Here is a 27,746-nt window from a genome sequence, read left to right as displayed (position 1 = left end):
TTTATTTTTTTAATTAAAATTGCCGCGCAATTTAAGGTTTTCTGTCACTTTTTGTGAGCCATTTCGGTACGAAACAATAAAAAACTTTTTTTATACAAAAAATTACAATCAATCGATAAATATTCTAAAGCATTTATTCCAAAAAGATTAAGTAATAGGTGGGATCCTGCATATAATATAATTTTATGTCATAAAGTTTACAAATTTTAGATGGACCACGGTGAGAATGTGAGTGGTTAATTTAAAGGTGGTCTGATAAAGATATCGAAGCTTACTCAACACAGCATGAAGCAGTTTCTAATACACAATCTTACTAGTGGTGTTTCGGTCGCCAGCGCTCTCATAGGGGTGCTGGTTTCAAAAACCACTACTTCAAATTATTCAACAATACTCAATGCAGCATGAAGCAGCTACTACTGCTGTATCTTACTGGTAGTGTTCTTCGCTTCTTACTATCAACTCTAAAACTAGTTTGATGTATTATTTATTCAATATTAACCTTAATTATTTACAATTCTCACTTTTTTCATTTTTTAAATGAATCAATCCGTTCCTGCACCCCTTGCTGATAGAAAACAATATATTGATTTCATTCATTATCTTCAATATGGAGTTCAAGCAGAGATGCGTGCTAACTGCAATTATCGGAAAGATTCGCATTTGAATTCAGATGGAGTAACAATTATTAGACATTACTGTAGATGGGGAAGTTGTAGTGCTAACTTTACCTTTGAAATGAAATCTAATCAATACAGATTTGTAAATGGACATCATTTTCATAATCACGTTGGTGAACCACCGTCTTTTAAATATATACATCTATAAATATATACATATATAAGTATTTACATATATAAATATACATATATAAATATACATATATAAATATACATATATAAATATACATATATAAATATACATATATAAATATACATATATAAATATACATATATAAATACATATATAAATATACATATATAAATATACATATATAAATATACATATATAAATATACATATATAAATATACATATATAAATATACATATATAAATATACATATATAAATATACATATATAAATATACATATATAAATATACATATATAAATATACATATATAAATATACATATATAAATATACATATATAAATATACATATATAAATATACATATATAAATATACATATATAAATATACATATATAAATATACATATATAAATATACATATATAATATACATTATAAATATACATATATAAATATACATATATAAATATACATATATAAATATACATATATAAATATACATATATAAATATACATATATAAATATACATATATAAATATACATATATAAATATACATATATAAATATACATATATAAATATACATATATAAATATACATATATAAATATACATATATAAATATACATATATAAATATACATATATAAATATACATATATAAATATACATATATAAATATACATATATAAATATACATATATAAATATACATATATAAATATACATATATAAATATACATATATAAATATACATATATAAATATACATATATAAATATACATATATAAATATACATATATAAATATACATATATAAATATACATATATAAATATACATATATAAATATACATATATAAATATACATATATAAATATACATATATAAATATACATATATAAATATACATATATAAATATACATATATAAATATACATATATAAATATACATATATAAATATATAAATATACATATCTCATACCGAAATGGCTCACAAAAAAGTGACATTTTTGGCGCCAATAATTTGATTTTTCTGATTCTTTCTATTTAGATATATTTATTTAATATTCATATTCCTTTATATTGCCTCATATTATTTCCCATTTTTAATCATATTATACAAATCTTTAATAATTTTTAATGTTTTGAGCTTCAAAATCTTGTTCTAACTATTTTCATTCATATATCCTAGAAAAAATTAAAAGTTTTTTAGAAATAAAAATGTTTGTATGTAAAGTATTGAAAATATTCTAGATGAGAAGACATTCTCCAGAAGAGATTGATATTGATTGGCTTTGTGAAGCCATCACAAAATCAAATAATGGAGTTAAGTTAACTGATATTTGCGCGAAAGCTAAAATAAATCATGAAGGCAGAGTTATATATAATCATACTATCTTAAAGTATTCTAGAAATTTCCAAAATTAACCGAAATATAACTGGACAGAATTACTATTTTCGAGATAAAATTCATATGGAAATACTAATTCATAACGCTTTATGTTATATAAAATTTAATTTATAAAAAATTCAAAATAAATCAAATTTAACACAATGAATATAACTGCAATCGAGGTTTTTGACGATTGATTCTTACGAGAAGTTTTCCAAACTTTGAGTTAATGTTCAAGACATTAACTCAAAGTTTGGAAGTCTAATAAGGGGAATTGTAGGCTATGAGGTACTGATTATATATCAGTGCCTCATAGCCTGCAATTCCATTAGAAATCGGAGAAACTTTGTCCGCATAACTGATGATGCGGACAAAGTTTCTCCCATTTCTACTTAGAATGAAAGGGCAAGAGGTATATAGGTACACTATATATCTCTTGCCCTTTCCTTCTTACCTAAAGACTTCCAATCTTATTTTTTTTCCAATTTTTCCCCTAAATTTAAATCTTATATAATATAAATAAAATGCATAATATCAATCACAAAAATTAATGTTTATTTTTTTAATTAAAATTGCCGCGCAATTTAAGGTTTTCTGTCACTTTTTGTGAGCCATTTCGGTACGAAACAATATATAAATATAGATATATAAATATATAAATATACATATATAAATATACATATATAAATATATAAATATACATATATAAATATATAAATATATAAATATACATATATAAATATATAAATATATAAATATATAAATATATAAATATACATATATAAATATATAAATATACATATATAAATATATTTATATATATAAATATATAAATAACAAAATACAATCAAAAATAGTGTTTGGAAATTTAAGGTTAAGTGCCACTTTTCTAGTGTCACTTTTTCGTAAATTCTACCACACTCCACGTTGATATCCACTTTCTTGGCAAAAAGAGAAGTCAGATTCTTTATGCTGTGATTGATGACTGCACAAGGCTCATCATAGAATGGCAGCATCTTTCGTCAAAACATGCTAGCCAAACAGTGAAAGTAATTAAGAGAGCAATAGCCCGTTATGGACCACCACATACAATTTGGTCCGATAATGGCGGCGAGAATAAAGGCGAGTTCGTAAAGGCTATGAGGGTTCGGGGGATCAATAATGTATATATTGTCCCCCATTGCCCATACCAAAATGGGAAAATCGAGCGCTTGTGGCCTAACATAGAGAGCAGAGAGTTGTCATGGGCAAAGATTCAACAATGGGTTGAGTACTATAATGCTAAACCTCATCTAGCATTACCAACTCATTATGTGAATGGAAAACAAATTCACTATAGCCCATCTGAAATGTGCAAGAAACTTCCAATTTGGAAGAGGGGAATGCCGGCAAAATGGATTGTGGATGGAGTCTCTCAAGATTTTCTTCCAGGTTCACTTATCTCGTAAACGAAAAAGAGGATTTGACGCAGTCAAATCCTCTCTCTCAAAAAGTGGACTTTACATGGCAAATTTCAAATGCATGTAAGGTCCACTTTGATCAGTTTCAGGATGGAATTGGAGGCCATGAGGTACTGATATTGCATCAGTATCTCATAGCCTCCAATCCCTTCAAAAAATGGGAGAAACTTTGGTCGAATAATTTAACATTCGGCCAAAGTTTCTCCCATAATTAATGAGAATTAAAGGGTAAGAGGCATATAGGGTCACTATATACCTCTTACCCTTTCATTTTCATTTGGAGGTCAACAAACCCGGAGTTAATTGCAAACAATTAACTCCAAATTTGTTTATGTTAAGGAAGGAATTGGAGGGTAAGAGGTACATAGTATGAATATGTACCTCTTACCCTGCAATTCCTTCTAGAAAGTTCCAAAACTTTGGGTTAATTGCAAACTATTAACCCAAAGTTTTGGAACTTTCAAGTGGAGATGGAAGGCTTTGGGGTATATATTAATATAATATACTCAAAGCCTTCCATCTCCACTACAAATGGGAGAAACTTTGTCCGAATAGTTTTAACATTCGGACAAAGTTTCTCCCCATCTTTCAATGTAATTGCTACCTGTGAGGTACTGACTCGAAGTCAGTGCTTCACAGGTAGCAATATCCAAAAATTTAAAAACATTTTATCAGTTCGTTAGAGAACTAGAGCCTCCTAGGTACTGAACCAGAATCAGTGCCTAGGGGACTCTAGTTATCTATATAAATCTGAGAAACTTTGAGGAAATTGTTCGACATTTCCTCAAAGTTTCTCAGCAATTTAGCGAGGAATGTTCGTTATCGTGTAGATATTTATAATATATACATGATAACAAACATTCCCCGCTAAAAGATGTAAAATCTTATAAGAAATAATTGCAAAAGAATAACAAATTGCAACAAATTTTATATGAAACTGAACCTTATGAGGTAGTGATTCAAGATCACCGCCTCATAAGATTCAGTTTCAATCTCAAGTATCTCAAAAGTAAGGCTCTATTTTTTGCCATGTAAAGCGTCACTTTTTCTGTCAAACCATTTTTATCGTTTTCGTTTACAACACTTATGGCCAATGAGATGCCAGAGCTCCAAGGAATCGAAGAAGATGAATGGGAAAAAGAAGGCGAGGAAGTTGAAGAAGAAGAAAATAAGGCGAATCCGGTTGAAATAGAAGAAGATAGTAATGAAGAAGAAGAATCCGAAGTAAATTATGAAGAAGAATATCAAGAAGATTATGAAGACCCTTATGAAGAAGATTATGATGATTCATTTTAATATTACGAATAAAATGACACTTTTTCTATTTTTGACACGTAAAGTTGTCACTTTTCTGTCAAACTGTTTTTATCGTTTTCGTATATAACAATTTCAAATGGAATTAGAAGAAGAAACTATCTTTACTGTTATGGATCTTTGTAAATTTGGAGTTAAACAAGAAATTCAAGCACAGTATGGATATGGTGAACGTGTCAGGAAAGAAAGATCTCAGATTTCATTCCACTGCAAATATCCAAAATGTCCTGCACATTTTAATGTTGCAATCTTGGATCAAAATAAATACAAACTAATCAAAATAGTTGAAGAACATGATCATTCCGCCCCAAATGACAAAAGTCAATATTCGTCTGTCTTTTATCGCAAATATTTAGAACATTACTTCCAAACAGATGACAATCAAAGAGCGATAGCACAGCTAAATGCATTCAAAGATCTTGAAATTCCTCTTACAGGTCTGTCCATTCCAGAGATGTACGCTCAAAAACCACGTGCAATCAAACAATTTGCAGAGAGAATACATGCTCTTCAAACTAGATATTCTCCTGACGATGTTGTGTCATTGCAAATCTTTGTTCAGACAGTACAAGAAGAATCTCCAGATGATCTCATTGCATTTGAAGTCTCAGACAATAATATGTGTTTCTATTACGCGCCTTTTGAAGGCAAAGCTTATGCGCATAGTATCAAGACATTTCATATAGACAGCACCTATAAATTGTTGCGATCAAACATTCCATTGTATGCATTTACTGGCAAAATCAAAGATTTTCACATTTTCCCTTTTTTATATTTCTTTTGTCAACCAGACACTTATCAAAACATTCAAGTTTGCGTGTGCGCCTATCTCAGATGGGTAACAATTGAGCCAGAATACATTAGCATGGACTGTGCTCCACAGATAGCTCAAGCAATAGAAGAAAGCATTCCACAAGCTCAAATACTTTGGTGCGGAGTACATGTTCTTCGTGCAATTCTTCGCAAATCAAATAAGTTTTCTTCTCAAGAAAAATTTGAACAATTCTATAATTTGATGAAGGATTTAGTCTTCAAATTAGATGCAGAACATGAGGAAGAAGCAAATGCTGCCTATGATCAAGTTCTGGAGTTGCTCGACACAGATCCAACAGCATCTCAATACTTTAACAGACAATGGCGTTACAACATATCAAGATGGATTGCTCGTGACAGGCGTGAAGGCGACGCAACTAACAATATTGCCGAAGCTCATTTTAGAACACTCAAACATGACTATTTTCCTGATCGAAAAAATCTCAGAATTGATGATGTTATTATAGAAATTTATACAAAAGTGATACCATCTTTCGTTATCAAACTCAAAATTGATCAAAATCCAGCAGATGACCGTGTTATTAGGATCATGGAAAAAGCAACTAACGCAGAAATTGATGTAAAAAGACAAAGAAAAATCGAGAGTATTTCAATGCTCAATAGATTGCTCAATGCTGTTAGTGATGACTCAATAGATCCCACTAAAATATATCCTACCTTGAAAGTATTATTACAAAGAACTCATTTTATTTAATTTTGATTTTAATTTTAGATTAATTATTAAATTTTAATTCTTTATTTTTTAGGATTGTTAGCTTTGTAAGATTGCTTTCTCACAAGAGAAAACAAGTATAAGGTTTAAGCTGTATGTATTAAAGTTATAAATATTTGATTTTAAAAAAAATCAAGATTTTAAACTTTAAAGGTATTAATTATGATTATCTTTCTTTAGCTTTGCATGCTGTATGCTACTTTTGGAAACTGCTCTATTGTATTAGAATGTTTTTAAATTTTGCACCTAAAAATGCGTAATATTAAAAATTAAGGTATTAATTATGATTATCTTTCTTTAGCTTTACATGCTGTATGCTACTTTTGTCTTTGAGACATTCCATGATTTAAGTTAAGAAGCTTTAAAAAAATGCAAAAAAATGTAATAAAATAAAAAAATTCTTAGTATCGATAATCTGAAATATGTTCTTTTCTTAAGCCGCGAGCGAAGCGAGTGGCTTAGTTTCGTAATTTCATACAATTATTTTTCGAATTTGTTCTTTTTGTCAACCGCGAGCGAAGCGAGTGGCTTTTTATTTTTTTTTAATTTTTTTTCTTTCTTACTTTTTTTCCCTTACTTACAAATTTGATAGTAACTTACCAAATCTCTCTATCATATAATAATAAATTAATCCATTTTTTGTTTCAAATCTGACACTTTACATTTCTGACATGCAAACCTGTTACTTTTCACTTCACCTCACTGGGCAAGTTTGTGCCCCCTCTTTCTTTTTTTTTTCTCTCTCTGTTTCTTTTCTCTTTCCTCTTTTTACTCCTCTTTCTCTTTTCATCATTAAACGTAGAAAGATATATTAATATTATTTTAAAATTAAAAAAAATAAAGAAAGTATAATAAGTAATTATTTAGTTATCGATATATATATGTAAAGTGATAATCTAAGGAGGAGTTTGAGGAGTAGTTTGAGGAGTAGTCTGAGGAGTAGTTTGAGGAGTAGTCTGAGGAGTAGTCTGAGGAGTCTGAGGATTAGACTGAGGAGTTTGAGGACTAGTCTGAGGATAATCTGAGGAGTTTGAGGATAATCTGAGCATAATCTGAGGAGGAGTCTGAGGATTAGACCGAGGAGTAGTTTGAGGATAATCTGAGGAGTAGTTTGAGGATAATCTGAGGAGTAGTTTCAGGAGTAGTCTGAGGACTAGTCTCAGGACTAGTCTGATGAGGAGGACTCTAAGGAGTAGTCTGAAGAGTAGTCTCAGGAGGAAGATCTGAGGAGGAGTCTTATGAGGAAGATCTGAGGAGTAATCTGATGTGGAGGGGTCTAAGGAGTAGTCTGAGGATGATGAGTAATCTGATAAGGAGTAGTCTGAGGATGATCTGAGGATAACCTGAGGACTAGTCTAGGAGTGGTCTAATAAAAATGTAAAATATTTTCAAAGAAAAAATTCTATGAATTTTATATTTTAATTCTTAGCATTATACTGAATAAAATAAATATAAATATCAAAATTTGAAATTGAACACGCCAAAAAATTGATAATCCACATTCAATATTTTGTAAGTGGCGTACTTTTTGAATACTCGCCATACGCCTTGGAGTTCTCAATTTTGAATTCGCCTTTATTTGGGCGACCTCAGAAAAATACGCCATTAAGAAAATATTGTATGAGATTTTAAATTTGAACACGCTCTTTCTTAAGGAATTAAATTTATTAAGATATATTTATATATAATAAACGATTACTTAAAAAAAGTATTTGATCGCTTATGTAAGTTTCAAAAAAATCACGAAAATAAAAAAATCAAGATTAAAATTTTATTTTTAATTTTTGAATTTCTCAAATGGCGAAATTTTTGGGCGAACAAAAAAAATGTACGCCCGGTCAAATGGCGTGTTTAACGCATCCCTACGCTCGATTTTCCCATTTTGGTATGGGCAATGGGGGACAATATATACATTATTGATCCCCCGAACCCTCATAGCCTTTACGAACTCGCCTTTATTCTCGCCGCCATTATCGGACCAAATTGTATGTGGTGGTCCATAACGGGCTATTGCTCTCTTAATTACTTTCACTGTTTGGCTAGCATGTTTTGACGAAAGATGCTGCCATTCTATGATGAGCCTTGTGCAGTCATCAATCACAGCATAAAGAATCTGACTTCTCTTTTTGCCAAGAAAGTGGATATCAACGTGCCATATTTGGTTAGGAAAGGCAGCTAAGTATCTTGTCTTTCCTTTTGGCCGATAGGGTCCCCTTGGACGTGCCAAGCCTAGCTCTCTAAAAGCTCTTTCTACCATATGTCTTGAGGGGGATGTGGAAGAGGGTTTGTAAGATATTTAATGTTCCTCAGCTCAGATGGAAATGATAATGGAGACTCTTCAATCATAAGTCCGGAAGGAATTGTGGAAGAAATTTGATTCAGGGGCTTAAAACGTTCAATAGCGGAGAACCATGCTTGGGTAGGCGTGGGCTGTGGAACAATACCCGTCTTCATGTCCAAAAATGCCTCAAAATGAGATTTGGCATATTCGATATCTTTATTTATTTGGTTATAGGCGGAGATTATTCCAAGATGGCCATGCTGCTCAATTAGGTTTCTAATAGTTACCTTAAGATCTTTTGGTACATTAACTTTGGGTCTCCCGCGCTTAAAGGGAATAGACACAGATGGGTGAGGCTGAGGCTGAGTATTGGCAGAGAGCTGTCGTTGTGGGGGAGTGTTGGCAGAGAGTTGTTGCTGTAGAAGAGTGTTGGCAGATAGCTGGCGCTGAAGAGGGGTGTTGGCAGAGAGTTGTGGCTGTGGGGGAGTGTTGGTACTGCTAGCTAATGAAAGCTGGCGTTGAAGAGGAGCGTTGGCAGAGAGCTGGCGTTGTGGCGGGGTGTTGGAAGAAAGTGGGCTGTGTAGAGGAGCGTTGGTACTGCTAGCTAATGAAAGGTGGCGTTGAAGAGGAGCGTTGGCAGAGAGCTGGCGTTGTGGCGGGGTGTTGGAAGAAAGTGGGCTTTGTAGAGGAGCGTTGGCTATTGAGAGTTGTGGCTGTGGGGGAGTGTTGGTAGTGCTGGCTGATGAAAGCTGGCGTTGTAGAGGAGTGCTGGCAGAGAGCTGGCGTTGAAGAGGAGTGTTGGCAGAGAGTTGTTGCTGTGTCGAGGTGTTGGCAGAGAGCTGGCGTTGTAGAGGAGTGCTGGCTGATGAGGGTTCTTCCTGTATACGAGAGTCGTTTGAACTTTGTAATATCAAATAATCGGTAAGGAGAGTGTCATCTCTGTGTTTCAAAATGGATGAACACTCGTAGAGTCGATTATTATATTTAATGTAGAAAGTAGTAAACTCTTGAAGTTTGTATGTATGATGTAAGTACTCTTCAATAGTAATTAGTCTATTACATAAGAGAGTTTTGTAAAATGTTATCTTGTTAATTGATGAACGAATAGTGTTGTTGACTAATGGAACATTTGTGAGAACAATGGCTAACGGTGTGCGCCTTTGAATCTGTGCTAGAGCTGTTTCAAGCCAAGCTGAATCAACTAAGGTGTACAAATTCATTTTAAACAAATTTGAAATGAAATAATTTGTGAGAATTTGAGAATAATTTAATTATTTGAGAAGTCTATAATGAAAAAATATTCTTAACAAAATTAATTTAAATGGTTCAGAAAATAAAAAATTAAAATTAATGGAAAAAAAACATGATTAGGAATAATTAACAATAATAAATATCATGGTTTTGGATTATTTAAACAGCTATAAAAGAACGAATTTTACAAATTACGATAAAAAATTATTGAAAAATAATGAAGAGGATAAGGATTTGAATCGAAAATTAAAAGGATGATTATGTGTCAAATTAAATTAAAATAAAAATTTTAGAAGATTTAGACAAGAAATAGTGCAAAGAATTAGAATTAACATAAAAATCGAAAATTTAATAAAGGAGAGATAAAATTATTGTAGTATTCAATTGAAAAATTTTATAAATAAGGAATATTGGTAAACAAATAAGTTTCATCTAAAAAAGGAAAATAAAAATATAAAAATTGAAATAAAAACAGAAATATAAAATATTTTTAAAATGCAAAAAAGTTTCATACTAATCGTTTTTGTATAATATTTATCATTGAAAGATTATTGAAAGATATTTTGAAAGAAATCGAAAGAGTTAAGAAATATTGAGAAGAAGGACAATTGAATGAATTTTTGGCCGATTGTGCTATGCAAAGTTGATGATAATTGCAGGAAATTTTGAGATTTTCGAGGTTTTGGAGGGTGTGAGTACTATTATATGTAATAGTATCTTACACCCTCCAATTCATCCTATGGCGTCGAGAAAATTTTGGTGAAATGTCGTCGCATTTCACCAAAATTTCTCGGCGCCATATAGAGAACTAGAGTCTGCGAGGTACTGATTCTATCTATGTACCTCACAGACCCTAGTTCTCAGCCAAAATGGCTAAAATTGCTCGCAATTGTTTGCCATGTAAACGGTCACTTTTTGAAGAGATTTGACATTCTGTCAAATCTCCTTTTTTCCTATATAAGAAGGAAAAAGAGTTTAAATGGCAAAAAATATTTGACACTTAATGTTTACATTTTTATAATGATCGCCAACTCAACTCGTGCTAGGACTCTTGTCAACCAGAAGCCAGAAGTGACTGAAGAAGAGTCCTCTGTGTATGAGACAATCCTCCTGGCCGCGCAGAGCCAGAAGACCGAGATTAGTGATTGTAAGGAAAGGACCGAATGCTACACCTCGAGAGCTTCACCTTACCTTCCAAAAGAGGAATGCATTGAAAGTTCTTGAGGAGTCAAACCTTCATATCGAAGATCTTAAGGTAAAACTCCTAAAAGCCACTCAGGACCTCACTTCAAAGGGTGAGTTTATCACTCTTCTCAAAACGAGGCTTGACCAGAAGAAGAGATCGCTGATCTTCGTTCCGAAAAATACAGGTTTGGAAGGGAGTCTGATATGTGGCATGAAAGGTTCCTCAATGCCAATGCCTCCTACAACGAATTGAAGCGCGGTATCCGAAACCTTGCCTCCGACTTCTGATCCACGCTCAAAACTCAGAATCAACAACTCATTTTATATTATTTCACGTTTTTAACCTCATATAGATAACATAAACACTCAAACAACTCATATATTAAACGCACCGTCCATGATTTTTTGTCAAAAATTCTTATATAGGAAAAAAGGAGATTTGACAGAATGTCAAATCTCTTCAAAAAGTGACCGTTTACATGGCAAACAATTGCGAGCAATTTTAGCCATTTTGGCTGAGAACTAGGGTCTGTGAGGTACATAGATAGAATCAGTACCTCGCAGACTCTAGTTCTCTATATGGCGCCGAGAAATTTTGGTGAAATGCGACGACATTTCACCAAAATTTTCTCGACGCCATAGGATGAATTGGAGGGTGTAAGATACTATTACATATAATAGTACTCACACCCTCCAAAACCTCGAAAATCTCAAAATTTCCTGCAATTATCATCAACTTTGCATAGCACAATCGGCCAAAAATTCATTCAATTGTCCTTCTTCTCAATATTTCTTAACTCTTTCGATTTCTTTCAAAATATCTTTCAATAATCTTTCAATGATAAATATTATACAAAAACGATTAGTATGAAACTTTTTTGCATTTTAAAAATATTTTATATTTCTGTTTTTATTTCAATTTTTATATTTTTATTTTCCTTTTTTAGATGAAACTTATTTGTTTACCAATATTCCTTATTTATAAAATTTTTCAATTGAATACTACAATAATTTTATCTCTCCTTTATTAAATTTTCGATTTTTATGTTAATTCTAATTCTTTGCACTATTTCTTGTCTAAATCTTCTAAAATTTTTATTTTAATTTAATTTGACACATAATCATCCTTTTAATTTTCGATTCAAATCCTTATCCTCTTCATTATTTTTCAATAATTTTTTATCGTAATTTGTAAAATTCGTTCTTTTATAGCTGTTTAAATAATCCAAAACCATGATATTTATTATTGTTAATTATTCATAATCATGTTTTTTCCATTAATTTTAGGGAACAGGACAAATTTGCCACACGGCACTTTTTTAAAAAAATTAATGGAGCGGAGTATATAAGAATTTCCGAAAAGTGACACCCAAAAGTGACACTTTCAATAGGGAGTAACACTTAAAAAGTGACAATTTAAAATTCACAATAAATAAAAATAATAAATTTTTTAGTCTATTAAATTATTCTTTTCTTTGAAATCCTCCAAAAATTCTTCGAAATGTTCTAAAATATAACCTGGAGAATTATAACAAAATTCATTAATTTCTAACATATACGTATCTAACAATTCATTTGGAATTTCAAACGATCTTAAATATGTAATTGAATTTTGTATCTTCTCATTTATTTGAGAAAGCTTTTCTTCAGCATTTTCCAATAAAAATCTTAATGGATTCAAATTGGCTTCTTGATTCTGAACAAAATTTAATACTTGGTATAAACGTGATTGAACTTCTCTTTTCAATTTTGTTTTATAATCTGTCAATCGAGGCTCGCGAATTCTAATTGAAGGAATAAAACCTGTTTGAAGTAAATCGTTTTTAATACGATAAAAGTAATTGGGTGCAACTTCTTCTAAAAGATTTTTGACAAAAACATCAATTCTTTGATTTTTAACGCAGCCAAAATTGTGATATTTTATCTTTTTAAATAAAGATTCAGAAACGTTATTCACAACGGTTAATCCATTTGGTCTGGCAGCGGCTATCCACTGTTGTTTATGAATGTCCCACTGACGTGTAAAGTATTGATTAAATTCCAATTGATCTTGAATTTTATCAATAATGTGCTCTTTATACATTTTTGCAGCATCTTCTTCTGTGCAATCACGATAATAACATAAAATGTTCATAAATTTTTCGACTTCTGATCTAATCTCTTCATCATTTATCTTTGAGAGATTCTTTTTAAGTGCGCGTATTACATGTAGCGCGCACCAAAAGATATTGCACTCCGGAAATGAATTCCTAATCCCGTTGAAAATGTTTAGTGCACAGTCAGACATGATAAATTCAGGTTCTGTGTGAGTTGTTTCAAAATATTTACTTAAGCAAAAAGAAATATTTTCACTATTATCTGGATATATTATAAAATAACACAAAGGGATAGAATGAGTATTAGCAAATTTGGTAGCTAATACATAAAAAGGAAATCCATGAATAATTAATTTAAACGTAGAGTCTAAGTGATAAATTGGTGGTTTTTCATGAATTTGAGAGATCATATCATTATCAGAGTAAATAAAAACCAATTTGTCTGGAAAATCAGTATCTTCACCTTGAATGTCAAAATAAATAAGGTCATCATGTTGATCTTCCCATTGATTAACATAGTTTTGTAAAGATTGAAATTGATTTAAAGATATGTCTGGTAAAGATCTCATAAGATCTTTTTGTTGTAAATAATATTTCAATTGATTGATTGCAGTTTGTTTCATAGTCATGTGAATACAAGTATGATCTTTAGGTATTTCAAGCGTTTTGTTGACTTCTTGTGTTGCATTAAGTGGACTTCCGTGATTCATGAGAAATTTTTTAATCCAAGCACGGTAAGTACCACTTGTAGGTGTATTTTTATGTTGTGGTGGTGGTCCTGAGTGAATATGAGTTAAGTTTGCAGATTTAAAAATGTAATTGTCGAAATTTTTAATAAATTTAAAGCCTGCTGGGCAGCCTTCGTATTCGCATCGGTGGTAGATTAATACTCCTGTTCCAATTGATAGTTTTTGTGGGTCTTTGACAAATCTTATGTTACCATGCAGCTCTGCAGCTATAACAAAACGAGAATATTCTAAATATCCTATGGCTTGATCAACCTCGCATGGAGGATCGGGTGGAGGATGTTGCATTGAGCAGCAAAAAGGAAAAATAAAATTGAAAACTCACATTGAAAAAATAACGGTTTAATAGAAAATATTTTTTTTCTTCTGAAAAAGAATTATCTTTGAGTATCTAAATTGGGATAAAGGATATAGAATAGATAACTAGTACTTAATATATGATACATGTACACGAAATGGAAGAATGTGTACTAAAAGAAAGAGAAATTTTAGCTTAATATTTTACATACGAATCAATTATCTTTGGTTAAAAGGTAGAATTGTTGGCTATGATGTACTGATTCATGATCAGTACATCATAGCCAACAATTCCTTATACAAAATTCAAAAACTTGGGTGCAATCAGTTCTGATTGCACCCAAGTTTTTGAACTTTCTTGAGGGAATGGAAGAGTAAGAGATATACATTATGAATATATACCTCTTACCCTTCCATTCCCTCTCTGACAGCGGAAAACTTTGTCTGAATGTTAAACTATTCAGACAAAGTTTCCCGCTGTCAGCGAAAGAATTGTTCCATCTGGTGCATAGAGTGTGAATCTATGCACCAAATGGAGCAAGTCCCTCGCGAAATTGCCAAAACTTGCGTCGCATTTCAAAGATTGCGACCCAAATTTTGGCGATTTCTAGTAGAGATGGAGTATTTTGAGTCACTGACCTATATGCAGTGGCTCAAAGGGCTCCATCTCTACTTTGAAGCAAGGAAACTTTCCTCGAAATTTTGATAATTTGAAGAAAGTTTTCAAGCAATTAACAAAGGATTACTCGCTATGAGGTAAAAATTCTAGATTTTCACCTCATAGCGAGAGCTTCCCTTTCATTGCTTGAAAACTTTCCCCAGCTTCAAAATTGGGGAAAGGGCTGTAAAGTCGACTCCGATACCAGCAGGTACCAGAGTATTTAAAAGAGAAGCCCTCGTACGAGTTTCTATGAAGACCTTCTCATTCAAGAAGATCTTAATAGAAAATCGTACGAGGGCATTGGAAACTCGCGTCTAGTACATGTTGGTACCAGAGTGTTTGAGATTTGAAGACTCTGGTACTAACATGTACCAGAATTTATGATGAATTTAAGATGGAACATTATAAAATGGTAGCGGTTTGTTTCAAAAAATTTTAGATGAGATTTGCATAGATATAGATTATATGATTTATACATATGAAAAATAATATATAAAAATATAATTTTGAGATAATTATGTAAATAATATTTTAAATATTTGAATTTGAGGTATAATTTTATAGTAAAATATATTATAAAGAGTATTTATATAAATATTGTAAAATAATATAAGTAATAAAAATTGAGACCCCCTCCCTGTTTTTGATGTTTTGTCACTTTTTCGGTAATTCTTATTGTTTCATAATCATGTTTTTTCCATTAATTTTAGGGAACAGGACAAATTTGCCACACGGCACTTTTTTAAAAAAAATTAATGGAGCGGAGCGATACGCTGCTGCAGGAGCCCCAAGGCTCCCAATCATTACGAAAGGGAGCCTCAGGGCTCCTGAGAATCCATCAGCAGAGGCCTTTTCATTTGGCCTCTGCTGATCAAAGATTCGGCGAAGCCATTCTTCGTCTCAGGAGCCCCAAGGCTCCCAATCATTACGAAAGGGAGCCTCAGGGCTCCTGAGAAACCTCTTTGAGAAGGTTTTCTTAAAGAAAACCTTCTCAAAGATGATTGTCAGCATTCACTCAAAATCTACCAAGAGTTTCAAAGTTTCAAATCTATCTGAAATGAAGCTTTGAATCTCTTGTATATCTAATTGTAGAGGTACCTTTTCAAAATGTCTTCTATTGATTAAATTTAATCAGTAAAAGTCATTTTGAAAAGGTACATCTCTATAATTGCTATTGAGCATTCACTCTTGGAACCTTGGAGCTCTTGTGTAGTGCATGAAAACTCCAAGATTCTAGCATAAAACATATATCATAGACATAATTTCTTCAAATATGATTTAAAGTTATTTTTTAAAAAAATTAGAAAAGCGTAATTTAAGGTTATTAAAAAGGTGAGACTTGACAAATTTGTCCCGCACTTTTAATTTTAATTTTTTATTTTCTGAACCATTTAAATTAATTTTGTTAAGAATATTTTTTCAATATAGACTTCTCAAATAATTAAATTATTCTCAAATTCTCACAAATTATTTCATTTCAAATTTGTTTAAAATGAATTTGTACACCTTAGTTGATTCAGCTTGGCTTGAAACAGCTCTAGCACAGATTCAAAGGCGCACACCGTTAGCCATTGTTCTCACAAATGTTCCATTAGTCAACAACACTATTCGTTCATCAATTAACAAGATAACATTTTACAAAACTCTCTTATGTAATAGACTAATTACTATTGAAGAGTACTTACATCATACATACAAACTTCAAGAGTTTACTACTTTCTACATTAAATATAATAATCGACTCTACGAGTGTTCATCCATTTTGAAACACAGAGATGACACTCTCCTTACCGATTATTTGATATTACAAAGTTCAAACGACTCTCGTATACAGGAAGAACCCTCATCAGCCAGCACTCCTCTACAACGCCAGCTTTCATCAGCCAGCACTACCAACACTCCCCCACAGCCACAACTCTCTGCCAGCACTCTTCCACAGCAACAACTCTCTGCCAACACCCAGACACAACTCCAGCTCTCGGCCAACTCTCTTCCACAGCAACAACTCTCTGCCAACACCCAGACACAACTCCAGCTCTCGGCCAACTCTCTTCCACAGCAACAACTCTCTGCCAACACTCATCTTCAACGCCAACTCTTTGCCAACACCTCGGCACAGCAACAACTCTCTGCCAACACTCCCCCACAACGACAGCTCTCTGACAACACCCCTCTTCAGCGCCAGCTCTCTGCCAACACTCCCCCACAACAACAGCTCTCTGCCAATACTCAGCCTCAGCCTCACCCATCTGTGTCTATTCCCTTTAAGCGCGGGAGACCCAAAGTTAATGTACCAAAAGATCTTAAGGTAACTATTAGAAACCTAATTGAGCAGCATGGCCATCTTGGAATAATCTCCGCCTATAACCAAATAAATAAAGATATCGAATATGCCAAATCTCATTTTGAGGCATTTTTCTCGTAAACGAAAAAGGGATTTGACGGAGTCAAATCCCCGCTGACAAAAAGTGGACTTTATATGTCAAATTTTAAATGCATGTAAGGTCCACTTTGATCAGTTTTAGGAAGGAATTGGAGGCCATGAGTTACTGACATTTCATCAGTATCTCATAGCCTCCAATTCCTTCTAGAAAGTGTCCAAACTTTGGATTAATTGCAAAGTATTAACCCAAAGTTTGGACACTTTCAAGTGGAGATGGAAGGCTTTGGGGTATATATTAATATAATATACCTCAAAGCCTTCCATCTCCACTACAAATGGGAGAAACTTTGTCCGAATAGTTTAACATTCGGACAAAGTTTCTCCCATATTTCAATGTAATTGCTACCTGTGAGGTACTGATTTGAAGTCAGTGCTTCACAGGTAGCAATATCCAAAAATTTAAAAACATTTTATCAGTTCGTTAGAGAACTAGAGCCTCCTAGGTACTGAACCAGAATCAGTGCCTAGGGGACTCTAGTTATCTATATAAATCTGAGAAACTTTGAGGAAATTGTTCGACATTTTCTCAAAGTTTCTCAGTAATTTAGTGAGGAATGTTCGTTATCGTGTAAATATTTATAATATATACATGATAACAAACATTCCCCGCTAAAAGATGTAAAATCTTATAAGAAATAATTCCAAAAGAATAACAAATTTTATATGAAACTGAACCTTATGATGTAGTGATTCAAGATCACCGCCTCATAAGATTCAGTTTCAATCTCAAGTATCTCAAAAGTAAGGCTGTAATGCATGAAAAATAGCGTGACTTCATTTTTGACAGTTTACAAATGTAAAGTGTTGCATCCTTAAAAACTTGGAAATATATACATTCATGAATTATCTTGTATATTAATTGAAAATCCATAAAACCCTAACAATATTTTTTCTTAAAAAAACTATAAAAATATAAATAAAATTAATCGTTAAATAAAAATATTTGATATTAGAATTTTATTGGAAAAATAAAAAACTTAATATTTTAAAGAAATACTTAAATACTTGAATGTTTTAACTTTTACATTATCATATAGACTCTCAAATTATTAGCCATTTTGGCTGAGAACTATGGTCTGCGAGGTACATAGATAGAATCAGTACCTCGCAGACTATAGTTCTCTATATGGCGCCGAAAATTTTTGGTGAAATGTCGTCGCATTTCACCAAAAATTTTTCGGCGCCATAGGAAGAATTGGAGGGTGTGAGATACTATTACATGCTATAGTACTCACACCCTCCAACTCCCAATCAAAATCGCATAAAATTTGCTACTTATCTTCAGATTACCTCCCATTATAAACTATATCATTGCTATCTCATTGTACTATATTTCCACCCTATTGTATTTAAAAATATAAAATTTTTTGATAATATATTTTTATATCTTGAATTTTCAAACAATATATTCACAGATAATATAATGGGAAATCTATCTCAACCTAACCTTAAAGTACCAAACTCCTGCTTGCATTCTCACTCACAAATATTAAACACCCATCTCCAAAAAACTAAATTCTTCACAATTTTTTTAAAATTGAGAACATAAAAAACGTATGCATTCAATAATTTAAGATACTAACAAATATTAAAAACTTCAAAATATCAGATATTAACGTTTTTCAATTAAAAAAATATCATTTTGCTTTTCAATTCGAACATAAATCTTAAATATTTTTAATTAATATCTGATTTACAGCATTATTATCCATTTATAAATCTGACAAATAAATGACAAAACCATCATAAATAGTGTCACTTTTTGTCAAAAGTGAAGTCATGCTATTTTTCATGCACAACAATCTCAAAAGTAAGGCTCTATTTTTTGCCATGTAAAGTGTCACTTTTCTGTCAAACTGTTTTTATCGTTTTTGTTTACAACATTTTTAGACATGAAGACGGGTATTGTTCCACAGCCAACGCCTACCCAAGCATGGTTCTCCGCTATTGAACGTTTTAAGCCCCTCAATCAAATTTCTTCCACAATTCCTTCCAGACTTATGATTCAAGAGTCTCCATTATCATTTCCATCTGAGCTGAGGAACATTAAATATCTTACAAACCCTGTATTGCACGAAAACTCGGTTGACTTCACTTATCATACCATTATATAAAAACCATGAAAAAAATAATAGAGAGAACAAATTTAAGAAATGATTAATTATAAGCTACATTACAATATAACTTTGTCTTTCTTCATCTGGTAATGTTTATGATATAGCCCTTGAATATCACAAAATATAATCCATGTTTAATTAGATGAATTAAGTTAGATATTTTGTTTTATGCACTAATTAAATAACATCTGATTATACATATTTGAATCTTGGACTAAAATATGCTTTCTAATAAGTTGTGACGTTCAAGTCAACAATTTGATCAATCGCTGATATTGTATCTACACAATTTTAATCAAACAATATATAATTATATAAATTATTTTTCTTTTATCAAAAACATCTTCTAATTTTTGAAACCAATGACATTTAAGTAATATTTTAAATATAAAAGGCAGATAAACTCATTATACAGTTAGATATATGTACTAATATATTGCAGAATACATTCAGTAACTTATACTATATCAAATGAAAATATTTTAACCGAACCAAATACAATTATATTTAATCGATTATAAGTAGTCAAATCGAAATTATATTCACTCGAATACCAAAAAATATACATGCCTACATATTTAACTAAAATAATTGTATTTAACATAATTCAAAATGCATAAATAAATATGAAATATTGCGAAAAAAATGTTTTCATGATAAGTGAAGTCAACCGAGTTTTCGTGCAATACAAATATCTTACAAACCCTCTTCCACATCCCCCTCAAGACATATGGTAGAAAGAGCTTTTAGAGAGCTGGGCTTGGCACGTCCAAGGGGACCCTATCGGCCAAAAGGAAAGACAAGATACTTAGCTGCCTTTCCTAACCAAATATGGCACGTTGATATCCACTTTCTTGGCAAAAAGAGAAGTCAGATTCTTTATGCTGTGATTGATGACTGCACAAGGCTCATCATAGAATGGCAGCATCTTTCGTCAAAACATGCTAGCCAAACAGTGAAAGTAATTAAGAGAGCAATAGCCCGTTATGGACCACCACATACAATTTGGTCCGATAATGGCGGCGAGAATAAAGGCGAGTTCGTAAAGGCTATGAGGGTTCGGGGGATCAATAATGTATATATTGTCCCCCATTGCCCATACCAAAATGGGAAAATCGAGCGCTTGTGGCCTAACATAGAGAGCAGAGAGTTGTCATGGGCAAAGATTCAACAATGGGTTGAGTACTATAATGCTAAACCTCATCTAGCATTACCAACTCATTATGTGAATGGAAAACAAATTCACTATAGCCCATCTGAAATGTGGAAGAAACTTCCAATTTGGAAGAGGGGAATGCCGGCAAAATGGATTGTGGATGGAGTCTCTCAAGATTTTCTTCCAGGTTCACTTATGGCCAATGAGATGCCAGAGATCCAAGGAATCGAAGAAGATGAATGGGAAAAAGAAGGCGAGGAAGTTGAAGAAGAAGAAAATAAGGCGAATCCGGTTGAAATAGAAGAAGATAGTAATGAAGAAGAAGAATACGAAGTAAATTATGAAGAAGAATATCAAGAAGATTATGAAGACCCTTATGAAGAAGATTATGATGATTCATTTTAATATTACGAATAAAATATCACTTTTTCTATTTTTGACACGTAAAGTTGTCACTTTTCTGTCAAACTGTTTTTATCGTTTTCGTATATAACAATCCATATTACACTATTACTGTAATAAACAGAAATTCATCAAAAGTAACAGCTCTCAATTTTTTGACATTTGTAAATTCTAAATTGAATGAGAAAAATGAAATAATACTAAGCATAATTAGGAAAAGTTAGTTTTGAGAGTACTTTTCATAGGCATATAGAATGAAATCTTCTGAAAAATAATATCACATAAACTCATATTATTTTCTAATATATAACTATTTTATATAAAAATCAAATTCAATGATCTTAAAAGCGAAGGATAAACCTCAAAATTTACGAATATAATGAGTGGGAATATAATGCTTATCTATCATAAAACCATATGAAATATCAATTTTTGCTTTACGCCTAATTTTTGACGACAATTAGCAAAAAATGTTAAATGTTAACACTCAGTCCATTTGAATATGAAAAATAAAATTGACTTTGATTAAATGTTTTATTTATCATGCAATTCTTCTTGCGACCAAAGATTTGAATAAAATTTCAAAAAATAAGATAGCTTAAAAAATAATATACGGTAGTGTTTACTAATAGATGAATAGTATATAAATTCTATTAAAATGGATTTGATCCAAAAAAATATAAAACCAAAAATAATTGTTATAATTTAAATGAAGAAGTAATTTAAAACGATTTTATTTATGATCAAATTTTATATATTTTTTGGATCAAATCCATTTTAATAGAATTTATATACTATTCATCTATTAGTAAACACTACCGTATATTATTTTTAAGCTATCTTATTTTTTGAAATTTTATTCAAATCTTTGGTCGCAAGAAGAATTGCATGATAAATAAAAACATTTAATCAAAGTCAATTTTATTTTTCATATTCAAATGGACTGAGTGTTAACATTTAACATTTTTTGCTAATTGTCGTCAAAAATTAGGCGTAAAGCAAAAATTGATATTTCATATGGTTTTATGATAGATAAGCATTATATTACCACTCATTATATTCGTAAATTTTGAGGTTTATCCTTCGCTTTTAAGATCATTGAATTTGATTTTTATATAAAATAGTTATATATTAGAAAATAATATGAGTTTATGTGATATTATTTTTCAGAAGATTTTGTGTTCTTCTTCAAAATTTTATTTTTTTATTAAAAAGAATCTTTACAAAATATACATTTACTTTAATTAATATTTAAAAACGTGCTCTATCAAAAGTTCCAAAAATTCAATATTATCATAAGACGAAATGGTGGAAGTGAACTCAAAATAAGAGTAATTAGGTTATTTTGCCGACCAAATATATTTACAAGGCAAAATATCATATTACATGTCAACCTATTATCAGTATGTTTTGATAAAAAAATTTTATCAAATATCATATTAAAATTAACATCTATATCTATATCAATATCTACACTATAAATTTTTTTATTCAATATCATAGATTTCAAAAAATTATTTCAATTTTAAATTAATTTATGGTTTTCATCAAAATTGTTTTTTATTAAAAAGCATGTTTCACAATTTTTACGGTTTCTTTCAAAAGTTATAAAAAGAGAGTCAATAAGAAATTTCAACGCTTCAAGAAGGAATCAAAGAAATTGACGAAGTTCCAGAATTTTATTCAACAATTCTTAATCAATTAACAAAAACTATACCGAAACTTATCTTACCATCCAAATCAAATCACATTGTTGCATGCTAAGTTCGGTCAACGATAGAAATTGAGTGGAAATTAATCGTCGAGGAAGTACGATTATGTAAAGTAAAAAATGTTGTGGGATTTTTAATATTATATATTATTTTATAATAAAATTTTTTGAGTCATTTTAAGAAGCACATATAATTTTTTGAATTTAAAAATTAAAGTAGTGTCAAACGAATTTATCACTTAATTTAATACTCAGATTTCTTAAAATTAATGAAAAAAAGGTTTTCTGAGAACTTTTGAGAATGGTTTTCAAATTCCATTATTGAAAATATATAGGTATTGTATGAAATTCAAACTCTATATTTATTAAAATTCTAAATTTTTAATAAAATAACTTTTCAGAGGAATATGATTTTGAATGGTGGAGTAATAAGTATAAAAATGCCTACGATTTCAAGGAGGGAATTGTTCCTTATGAGGTATACATTATAACTATATACCTCATAAGGAACAATTCCCTCTTGATAGCTGGGAAACTTTCTCTGAATAACTTATCATTTGGAGAAAGTTTCCCAGCTATCTATTAGAAACTAAAGGCTGTGAGGCACTAATATATAATCAGTGCCTCATAGCCTTTAGTTTCTTATTAAAAACGAGAAAACTTGTTCGAAATGATAAACAATTTCGAACAAGTTTTCTCGTTTTAAGGAGGGAATTGTTCCTTATGAGGTATACATCATAACTATATACCTCATAAGGAACAATTCCCTCTTGATATCCTGGATATTTTTGAATATATTTTTTTAATTAAAGTTCTCAAAAGTATTATCAAAAGTGATTTTTTAAAAATATCTCCAATTAATTAACTAATTAAAAGTATTATATTTTTAAAATTAAATAGTTTTTCAATTTTTTTGAAGGAATTGAGATACTTCCCACGACAATAAAATTGAGAGGTTTACATTATGACTGATCTTAGCATGCAACAACATTAAATACGGAATAAACATTTAATCTTTTACCATTAAAATTATATTTATACGTTATTTGATTTTTTTACGTCTAAGTTGAATAGGATAATAGCCGAAGCTATAAAGTAACTATAGTTTACAAGCTAAGGAACAAATCAGCATTGAAACTAAAAAATAACGTATTTGAATAATTTCGTAAAAAATTAGAATTACTCGATATTAAGCATATTGCTTTTCTATCATATATGCTTTTCTATCATATATGCTTATATTCTACAATAGTGTTACCAAACATCGGGCAACATCATACGTATAATACAACTTTTTAATACTTGAACGTCAATTTGACAGACTCAAGTTTCGAATTAGAGACCAACTTTCATCAGCATAGTATATGTGCGCAAACTACTGCATAATGGTATGCTTATCTTTTTATTTTAAAAAATAACGTATTTGAATAATTTCGTAAAAAATTAGAATTACTCGATATTAAGCATATTGCTTTTCTATCATATATGCTTTTCTATCATATATGCTTATATTCTACAATAGTGTTACCAAACATCGGGCAACATCATACGTATAATACAACTTTTTCGTACTTCTTTATCGAATTTAAATAGAACTAAGTTTTTATTTTAAATAAAAGAGAAATAATTCTAATTTATAATCTCATTATTAATTTATTCTCATTTTAATATTTCATCGATTTTTTATTATCGATATTCAATACAAATGAATTCATATTATAATAGTATCTAGTATAACTAGGTATTCTATCACAGTATTTCTTCAATTTATTATAATATTTCAGCATTTTTTAGTTTCAATGCTGATTTGTTCCTTAGCTTGTAAACTATAGTTACTTTATATCTTCGGCTATTATCCTATTCAACTTAGACGTAAAAAAATCAAATAACGTATAAATATAATTTTAATGGTAAAAGATTAAATGTTTATTCCGTATGTAATGTGATTTGATTTGGATGGTAAGATAAGTTTCGGTATAGTTTTTGTTAATTGATTAAGAATTGTTGAATAAAATTCTGGAACTTCGTCAATTTCTTTGATTCCCTCTTCCTCGCAATACAACTCCATATCATTAACTTGTATTTAAAGGCTTCCATATACAAAACTATATATAATGTTTGAAAGTTAAATCCAATCTTTTTCTATTTCTAAAAAAATTGAGACCTAAACACGAGATAGCTTTCAGAAAATTTTCAGGGACATTTTTAATCATTTTTTTATTTATTGTAATATCTTTGTTATTAAATTTGAATTGTTTAATATTTGAATGTAAAGAATTGAATAGTAATAATTTTAGTTTTAATACATAGCTAATTGCTAAGCAAAATAATTAATTTATTGTAATTTTGACATGTAAACTAAAAGGGAATTTAGCCGGCCAAATATGTGTCAGTTTTTGACTTCACCTCACTTCCACCATTTCGTCTTATGACAGTTTCTTCTATGTCAATCAAGTTATCACGATAATACTTAGTGAATTTCCTTCTCAATACACCAGCGAGTCCAACATCGAACGGCTGATAGACATGTGTACAGTGTGACGGGAAAACATAGAACCTCACATTGAAGTTTTTCAAAAGTCTTAATGCAATTGAGCATTCACGTGATAAGTGGCCGTCAACAAGGAGGAAAATACTTCTATAGCGAAGGCTGTAATGAAGATTAGATCTTAATCAACTTTCAAACAAACAAAAATGGATCATCAAAATAAGGAAGATTTTGCGAGTGATCCAACCTTTGCTGCTCGACGCAAAGAAGAGTTCTCCTGAATCTGAGAATTCCTCCAATTCAGGGGGAAGATATATTAGATCGGGGAGAACGATAAGAGGGGGTACCGAAACCCCGTCTAAACTGCAACAACACATTGCCGTAATGTGTGGCAGATCGGGCAAACCTTTTGATATTGCTTGCTTCACTGCATCAGGAATTGCAGCATTTTTAGCCTTTAATGCTGAAATCATAAATTCATCCATATTAAAAGTAAGAGAACGTGGATGTTGTGCAATTAGCTGAGCAATTGATTGATGGTAGGTTATAACTTTATTGCGAGGACAAGCAGTATATCTTTCTGGGCTGATATCCCGCACTTTTTATATAAGGAATCTTATTTGTTTTCAAAAAGTTACTCACCCATTGGTGTGTTGGTTCTTCAACTTCGAATGATTCAGCTCATGCAATTAGAGAAGGACATTCAATGGCATTGAGAAACTGTACTGCTTCTGAATATCTCGCAACTTTTATACTGAAAGCAAGAGACGCAATTTCAATTCTATCGAGCATTTCGCCTTCTTCGTGTAATTGATGAATCTCTGCTTTCAATTTACTAATATCCTGATCGACTAAATAAGAATCGATTCCTCCTTTCATTCCAAGGTCCCAAACAAGGCCCATGGAAGCTCTTGCTAAAGCCTTTATTATATTTTTGTTTGAAATCTTTGTAAACTGAGTAAAACCTAATTCTGTATTTTTTTCGAAGAAAGCATCTTTAATTCTTCTGTATGTTGTGTGTTTCCCATCCTCTACTTCTAATCTTTTCTCCACAATAAATTTTTGAAGTAGGGAAAACTTGTCGAAGTTAATTAAGTGATTCAAAAGGAAATGAAGTGATTTTTTAAAAAAAATCCAAATTTTTAAAACCCATTTCTAAAGCTTGATATAATTTTTAGTTAATTACTTATTAAAAATAAAAGATAATTGTTGATTTTTTATTAGATATTTTTGACTTTTATCATAGGAAAATTTCAAATATAAAAAAATCAAGAAAAATATTATCCGATCTTCAGTTCACGTTGCGACATTGCAGATTTGCTTGAGATCTCAAAGTAATTTGATTACTTATCTATCAATTATCAAAAATACGACTTTTACAATTTTTTTATTTTAACGTGGTGCTCTTAAAAAAATGTTGAATATGGGAACCAAAATCAAAATCTGATTATCATATAGCAATGAGTATGGCAGTCCCAACGGGAACCGTGGTAATTTACCGAGGTTTCCGCACACCGATTCCTTTTTTAGGAATTTTTTAGATTAAAAAATATGCTTTGTAAATCATTTTTTGTAAATCGGCAAAAATTTGGAAATATTCTGACGACAATAAATTTGGGAATAGTATTTTAAATACGAGAACAACCTATTTAAAAGTGTTTCGCTCGATTTTGTATAATTTCAAATTTTCGCATATAGCTTTCCGTGAATTAATGTGATTTTACCGCCACATCAATAGTTTACGACACTTTTTCCGTAAATTGAGTAGTTTACTGCACTTTTTCCGTAAAATTGAGTTCCGGGAATCCGTAAGATTACCGTACCTCACTTCTAGTTGAAAATAGCATTAGTATATAATAAATAGATATATTATTCATATTTTTGATTTTGAATTACGGAAAAAGTGAGTTCAGAACTTCCAATTATTATTTGATTAATTATGTTAAAAATACTATAAGGAATTAAAATACATAATGTTGAAATTTGAATTACGGAAAAAGTGAGGGTGAAAGTGAAGTGAAAAAGTAAGATATTTTTTGTTGAAATAATCATAGTTGTACAATTTTGAAACTATATGTAAAGCTATAAATTGAATAAATTCAAAACAAAAATTGTTTATTCTTATTAATAAATTTATATTAATCAATATTTGAACAACCCGTAATTAAAATTGAATTCCTCTTAAAATTTAATCCATACGTTAATTTTTAATTTGCTCGGCGAATGCCGAGCTTCCCTACTTCTCTTGTCATTCCTTCAAAAACTCTAATCTCATCGCACTTACAAACATCATGATTTGATGTATTGTCGAGAAATCTTAGACTTGTTTGTCATTTGATTATAGCATTTGAAAGTCATCTCGAAAATCGATTAACAAGACAATTTCCCAAACA

The 27,746-nt window shown here is 30.8% G+C and overlaps 7 protein-coding genes and 1 pseudogene across 8 annotated transcripts, besides 21 other annotated features; 4 read left to right on the top strand and 4 right to left on the bottom strand.

Moving 5' to 3' along the window:
- Nucleotides 1–2,443: 2,443 nt before the first annotated feature.
- Nucleotides 2,444–2,649: a mobile genetic element.
- Nucleotides 2,650–3,639: 990 nt separating this feature from the next.
- Nucleotides 3,640–4,742: a mobile genetic element.
- A 3-nt stretch (nucleotides 4,743–4,745) lies between these two features.
- On the top strand, nucleotides 4,746–4,955 carry TVAGG3_0125600 (uncharacterized protein; the record flags this gene model as incomplete). Its single annotated transcript, XM_051223744.1, has 1 exon — nucleotides 4,746–4,955. The coding sequence occupies one exon, from the start codon at nucleotides 4,746–4,748 to the stop codon at nucleotides 4,953–4,955; it is 210 nt and encodes a 69-aa protein (XP_051108730.1).
- A 24-nt stretch (nucleotides 4,956–4,979) lies between these two features.
- Nucleotides 4,980–7,241: a mobile genetic element.
- On the top strand, nucleotides 5,053–5,915 carry TVAGG3_0125590 (MULE transposase domain-containing protein; the record flags this gene model as incomplete). Its single annotated transcript, XM_001291652.1, has 1 exon — nucleotides 5,053–5,915. A coding segment is annotated over one exon (863 nt), but the record flags the coding sequence as incomplete, so codon positions are not given.
- TVAGG3_0125580 lies at nucleotides 6,014–6,501 on the top strand (annotated as a pseudogene). The gene has a single exon. A coding segment is annotated over exon 1 (488 nt).
- Nucleotides 7,242–7,302: 61 nt separating the features above from the next.
- On the bottom strand, nucleotides 7,303–7,862 carry TVAGG3_0125560 (uncharacterized protein; the record flags this gene model as incomplete). The annotated part of the gene is made up of 1 exon (XM_001287717.1): nucleotides 7,416–7,568. The coding sequence occupies one exon, from the start codon at nucleotides 7,566–7,568 to the stop codon at nucleotides 7,416–7,418; it is 153 nt and encodes a 50-aa protein (XP_001287718.1).
- A 992-nt stretch (nucleotides 7,863–8,854) lies between these two features.
- Nucleotides 8,855–10,020, bottom strand: TVAGG3_0125550 (LP04239P family; the record flags this gene model as incomplete). Its single annotated transcript, XM_051223743.1, has 1 exon — nucleotides 8,855–10,020. A coding segment is annotated over one exon (1,166 nt), but the record flags the coding sequence as incomplete, so codon positions are not given.
- Nucleotides 10,021–11,071: 1,051 nt separating this feature from the next.
- TVAGG3_0125540 (uncharacterized protein) lies at nucleotides 11,072–11,275 on the top strand (the record flags this gene model as incomplete). Its single annotated transcript, XM_051223742.1, has 1 exon — nucleotides 11,072–11,275. One exon carries the CDS (start codon nucleotides 11,072–11,074, stop codon nucleotides 11,273–11,275), a length of 204 nt encoding a protein of 67 aa, XP_051108728.1.
- A 1,247-nt stretch (nucleotides 11,276–12,522) lies between these two features.
- Nucleotides 12,523–12,556: a terminal%2Cinverted (terminal inverted repeat of MuDR-2_TvMULE3 transposon ID:TVAGG3_0125520).
- Nucleotides 12,523–15,718: a mobile genetic element.
- TVAGG3_0125530 (zinc ion binding protein family) lies at nucleotides 12,687–13,370 on the bottom strand (the record flags this gene model as incomplete). Its single annotated transcript, XM_001292904.1, has 1 exon — nucleotides 12,687–13,370. One exon carries the CDS (start codon nucleotides 13,368–13,370, stop codon nucleotides 12,687–12,689), a length of 684 nt encoding a protein of 227 aa, XP_001292905.1.
- Nucleotides 15,691–15,718: a terminal%2Cinverted (terminal inverted repeat of MuDR-2_TvMULE3 transposon ID:TVAGG3_0125520).
- A 27-nt stretch (nucleotides 15,719–15,745) lies between these two features.
- Nucleotides 15,746–15,779: a terminal%2Cinverted (terminal inverted repeat of MuDR-4N1_TV transposon ID:TVAGG3_0125510).
- Nucleotides 15,746–16,396: a mobile genetic element.
- Nucleotides 16,369–16,396: a terminal%2Cinverted (terminal inverted repeat of MuDR-4N1_TV transposon ID:TVAGG3_0125510).
- Nucleotides 16,397–17,453: 1,057 nt separating this feature from the next.
- Nucleotides 17,454–18,231: a mobile genetic element.
- Nucleotides 18,232–19,266: 1,035 nt separating this feature from the next.
- Nucleotides 19,267–19,363: a mobile genetic element.
- A 922-nt stretch (nucleotides 19,364–20,285) lies between these two features.
- Nucleotides 20,286–21,157: a mobile genetic element.
- Nucleotides 21,158–21,181: 24 nt separating this feature from the next.
- Nucleotides 21,182–21,247: a mobile genetic element.
- Nucleotides 21,248–21,268: 21 nt separating this feature from the next.
- Nucleotides 21,269–21,305: a mobile genetic element.
- Nucleotides 21,269–21,305: a terminal%2Cinverted (terminal inverted repeat of Banshee-A3 transposon ID:TVAGG3_0125460).
- Nucleotides 21,306–22,649: 1,344 nt separating this feature from the next.
- Nucleotides 22,650–22,698: a mobile genetic element.
- Nucleotides 22,650–22,698: a terminal%2Cinverted (terminal inverted repeat of ISTv2 transposon ID:TVAGG3_0125450).
- A 1,985-nt stretch (nucleotides 22,699–24,683) lies between these two features.
- Nucleotides 24,684–24,712: a mobile genetic element.
- Nucleotides 24,684–24,712: a terminal%2Cinverted (terminal inverted repeat of ISTv1 transposon ID:TVAGG3_0125440).
- Nucleotides 24,713–26,034: 1,322 nt separating this feature from the next.
- Nucleotides 26,035–26,256, bottom strand: TVAGG3_0125430 (uncharacterized protein; the record flags this gene model as incomplete). Its single annotated transcript, XM_001316966.1, has 1 exon — nucleotides 26,035–26,256. The coding sequence occupies one exon, from the start codon at nucleotides 26,254–26,256 to the stop codon at nucleotides 26,035–26,037; it is 222 nt and encodes a 73-aa protein (XP_001317001.1).
- Nucleotides 26,257–26,818: 562 nt separating this feature from the next.
- Nucleotides 26,819–27,746: part of a mobile genetic element that runs on past the window's edge.
- Nucleotides 27,538–27,611: a mobile genetic element.

The sequence above is a fragment of the Trichomonas vaginalis genome, chromosome IV (genome assembly GCF_026262505.1).
Source record: "Trichomonas vaginalis G3 chromosome IV, whole genome shotgun sequence".
Taxonomy (NCBI): Eukaryota; Parabasalia; order Trichomonadida; family Trichomonadidae; genus Trichomonas; species Trichomonas vaginalis.
Note: the sequence above shows the minus strand (reverse complement) of the source record. Positions and strands in the feature narration are given on the sequence as shown.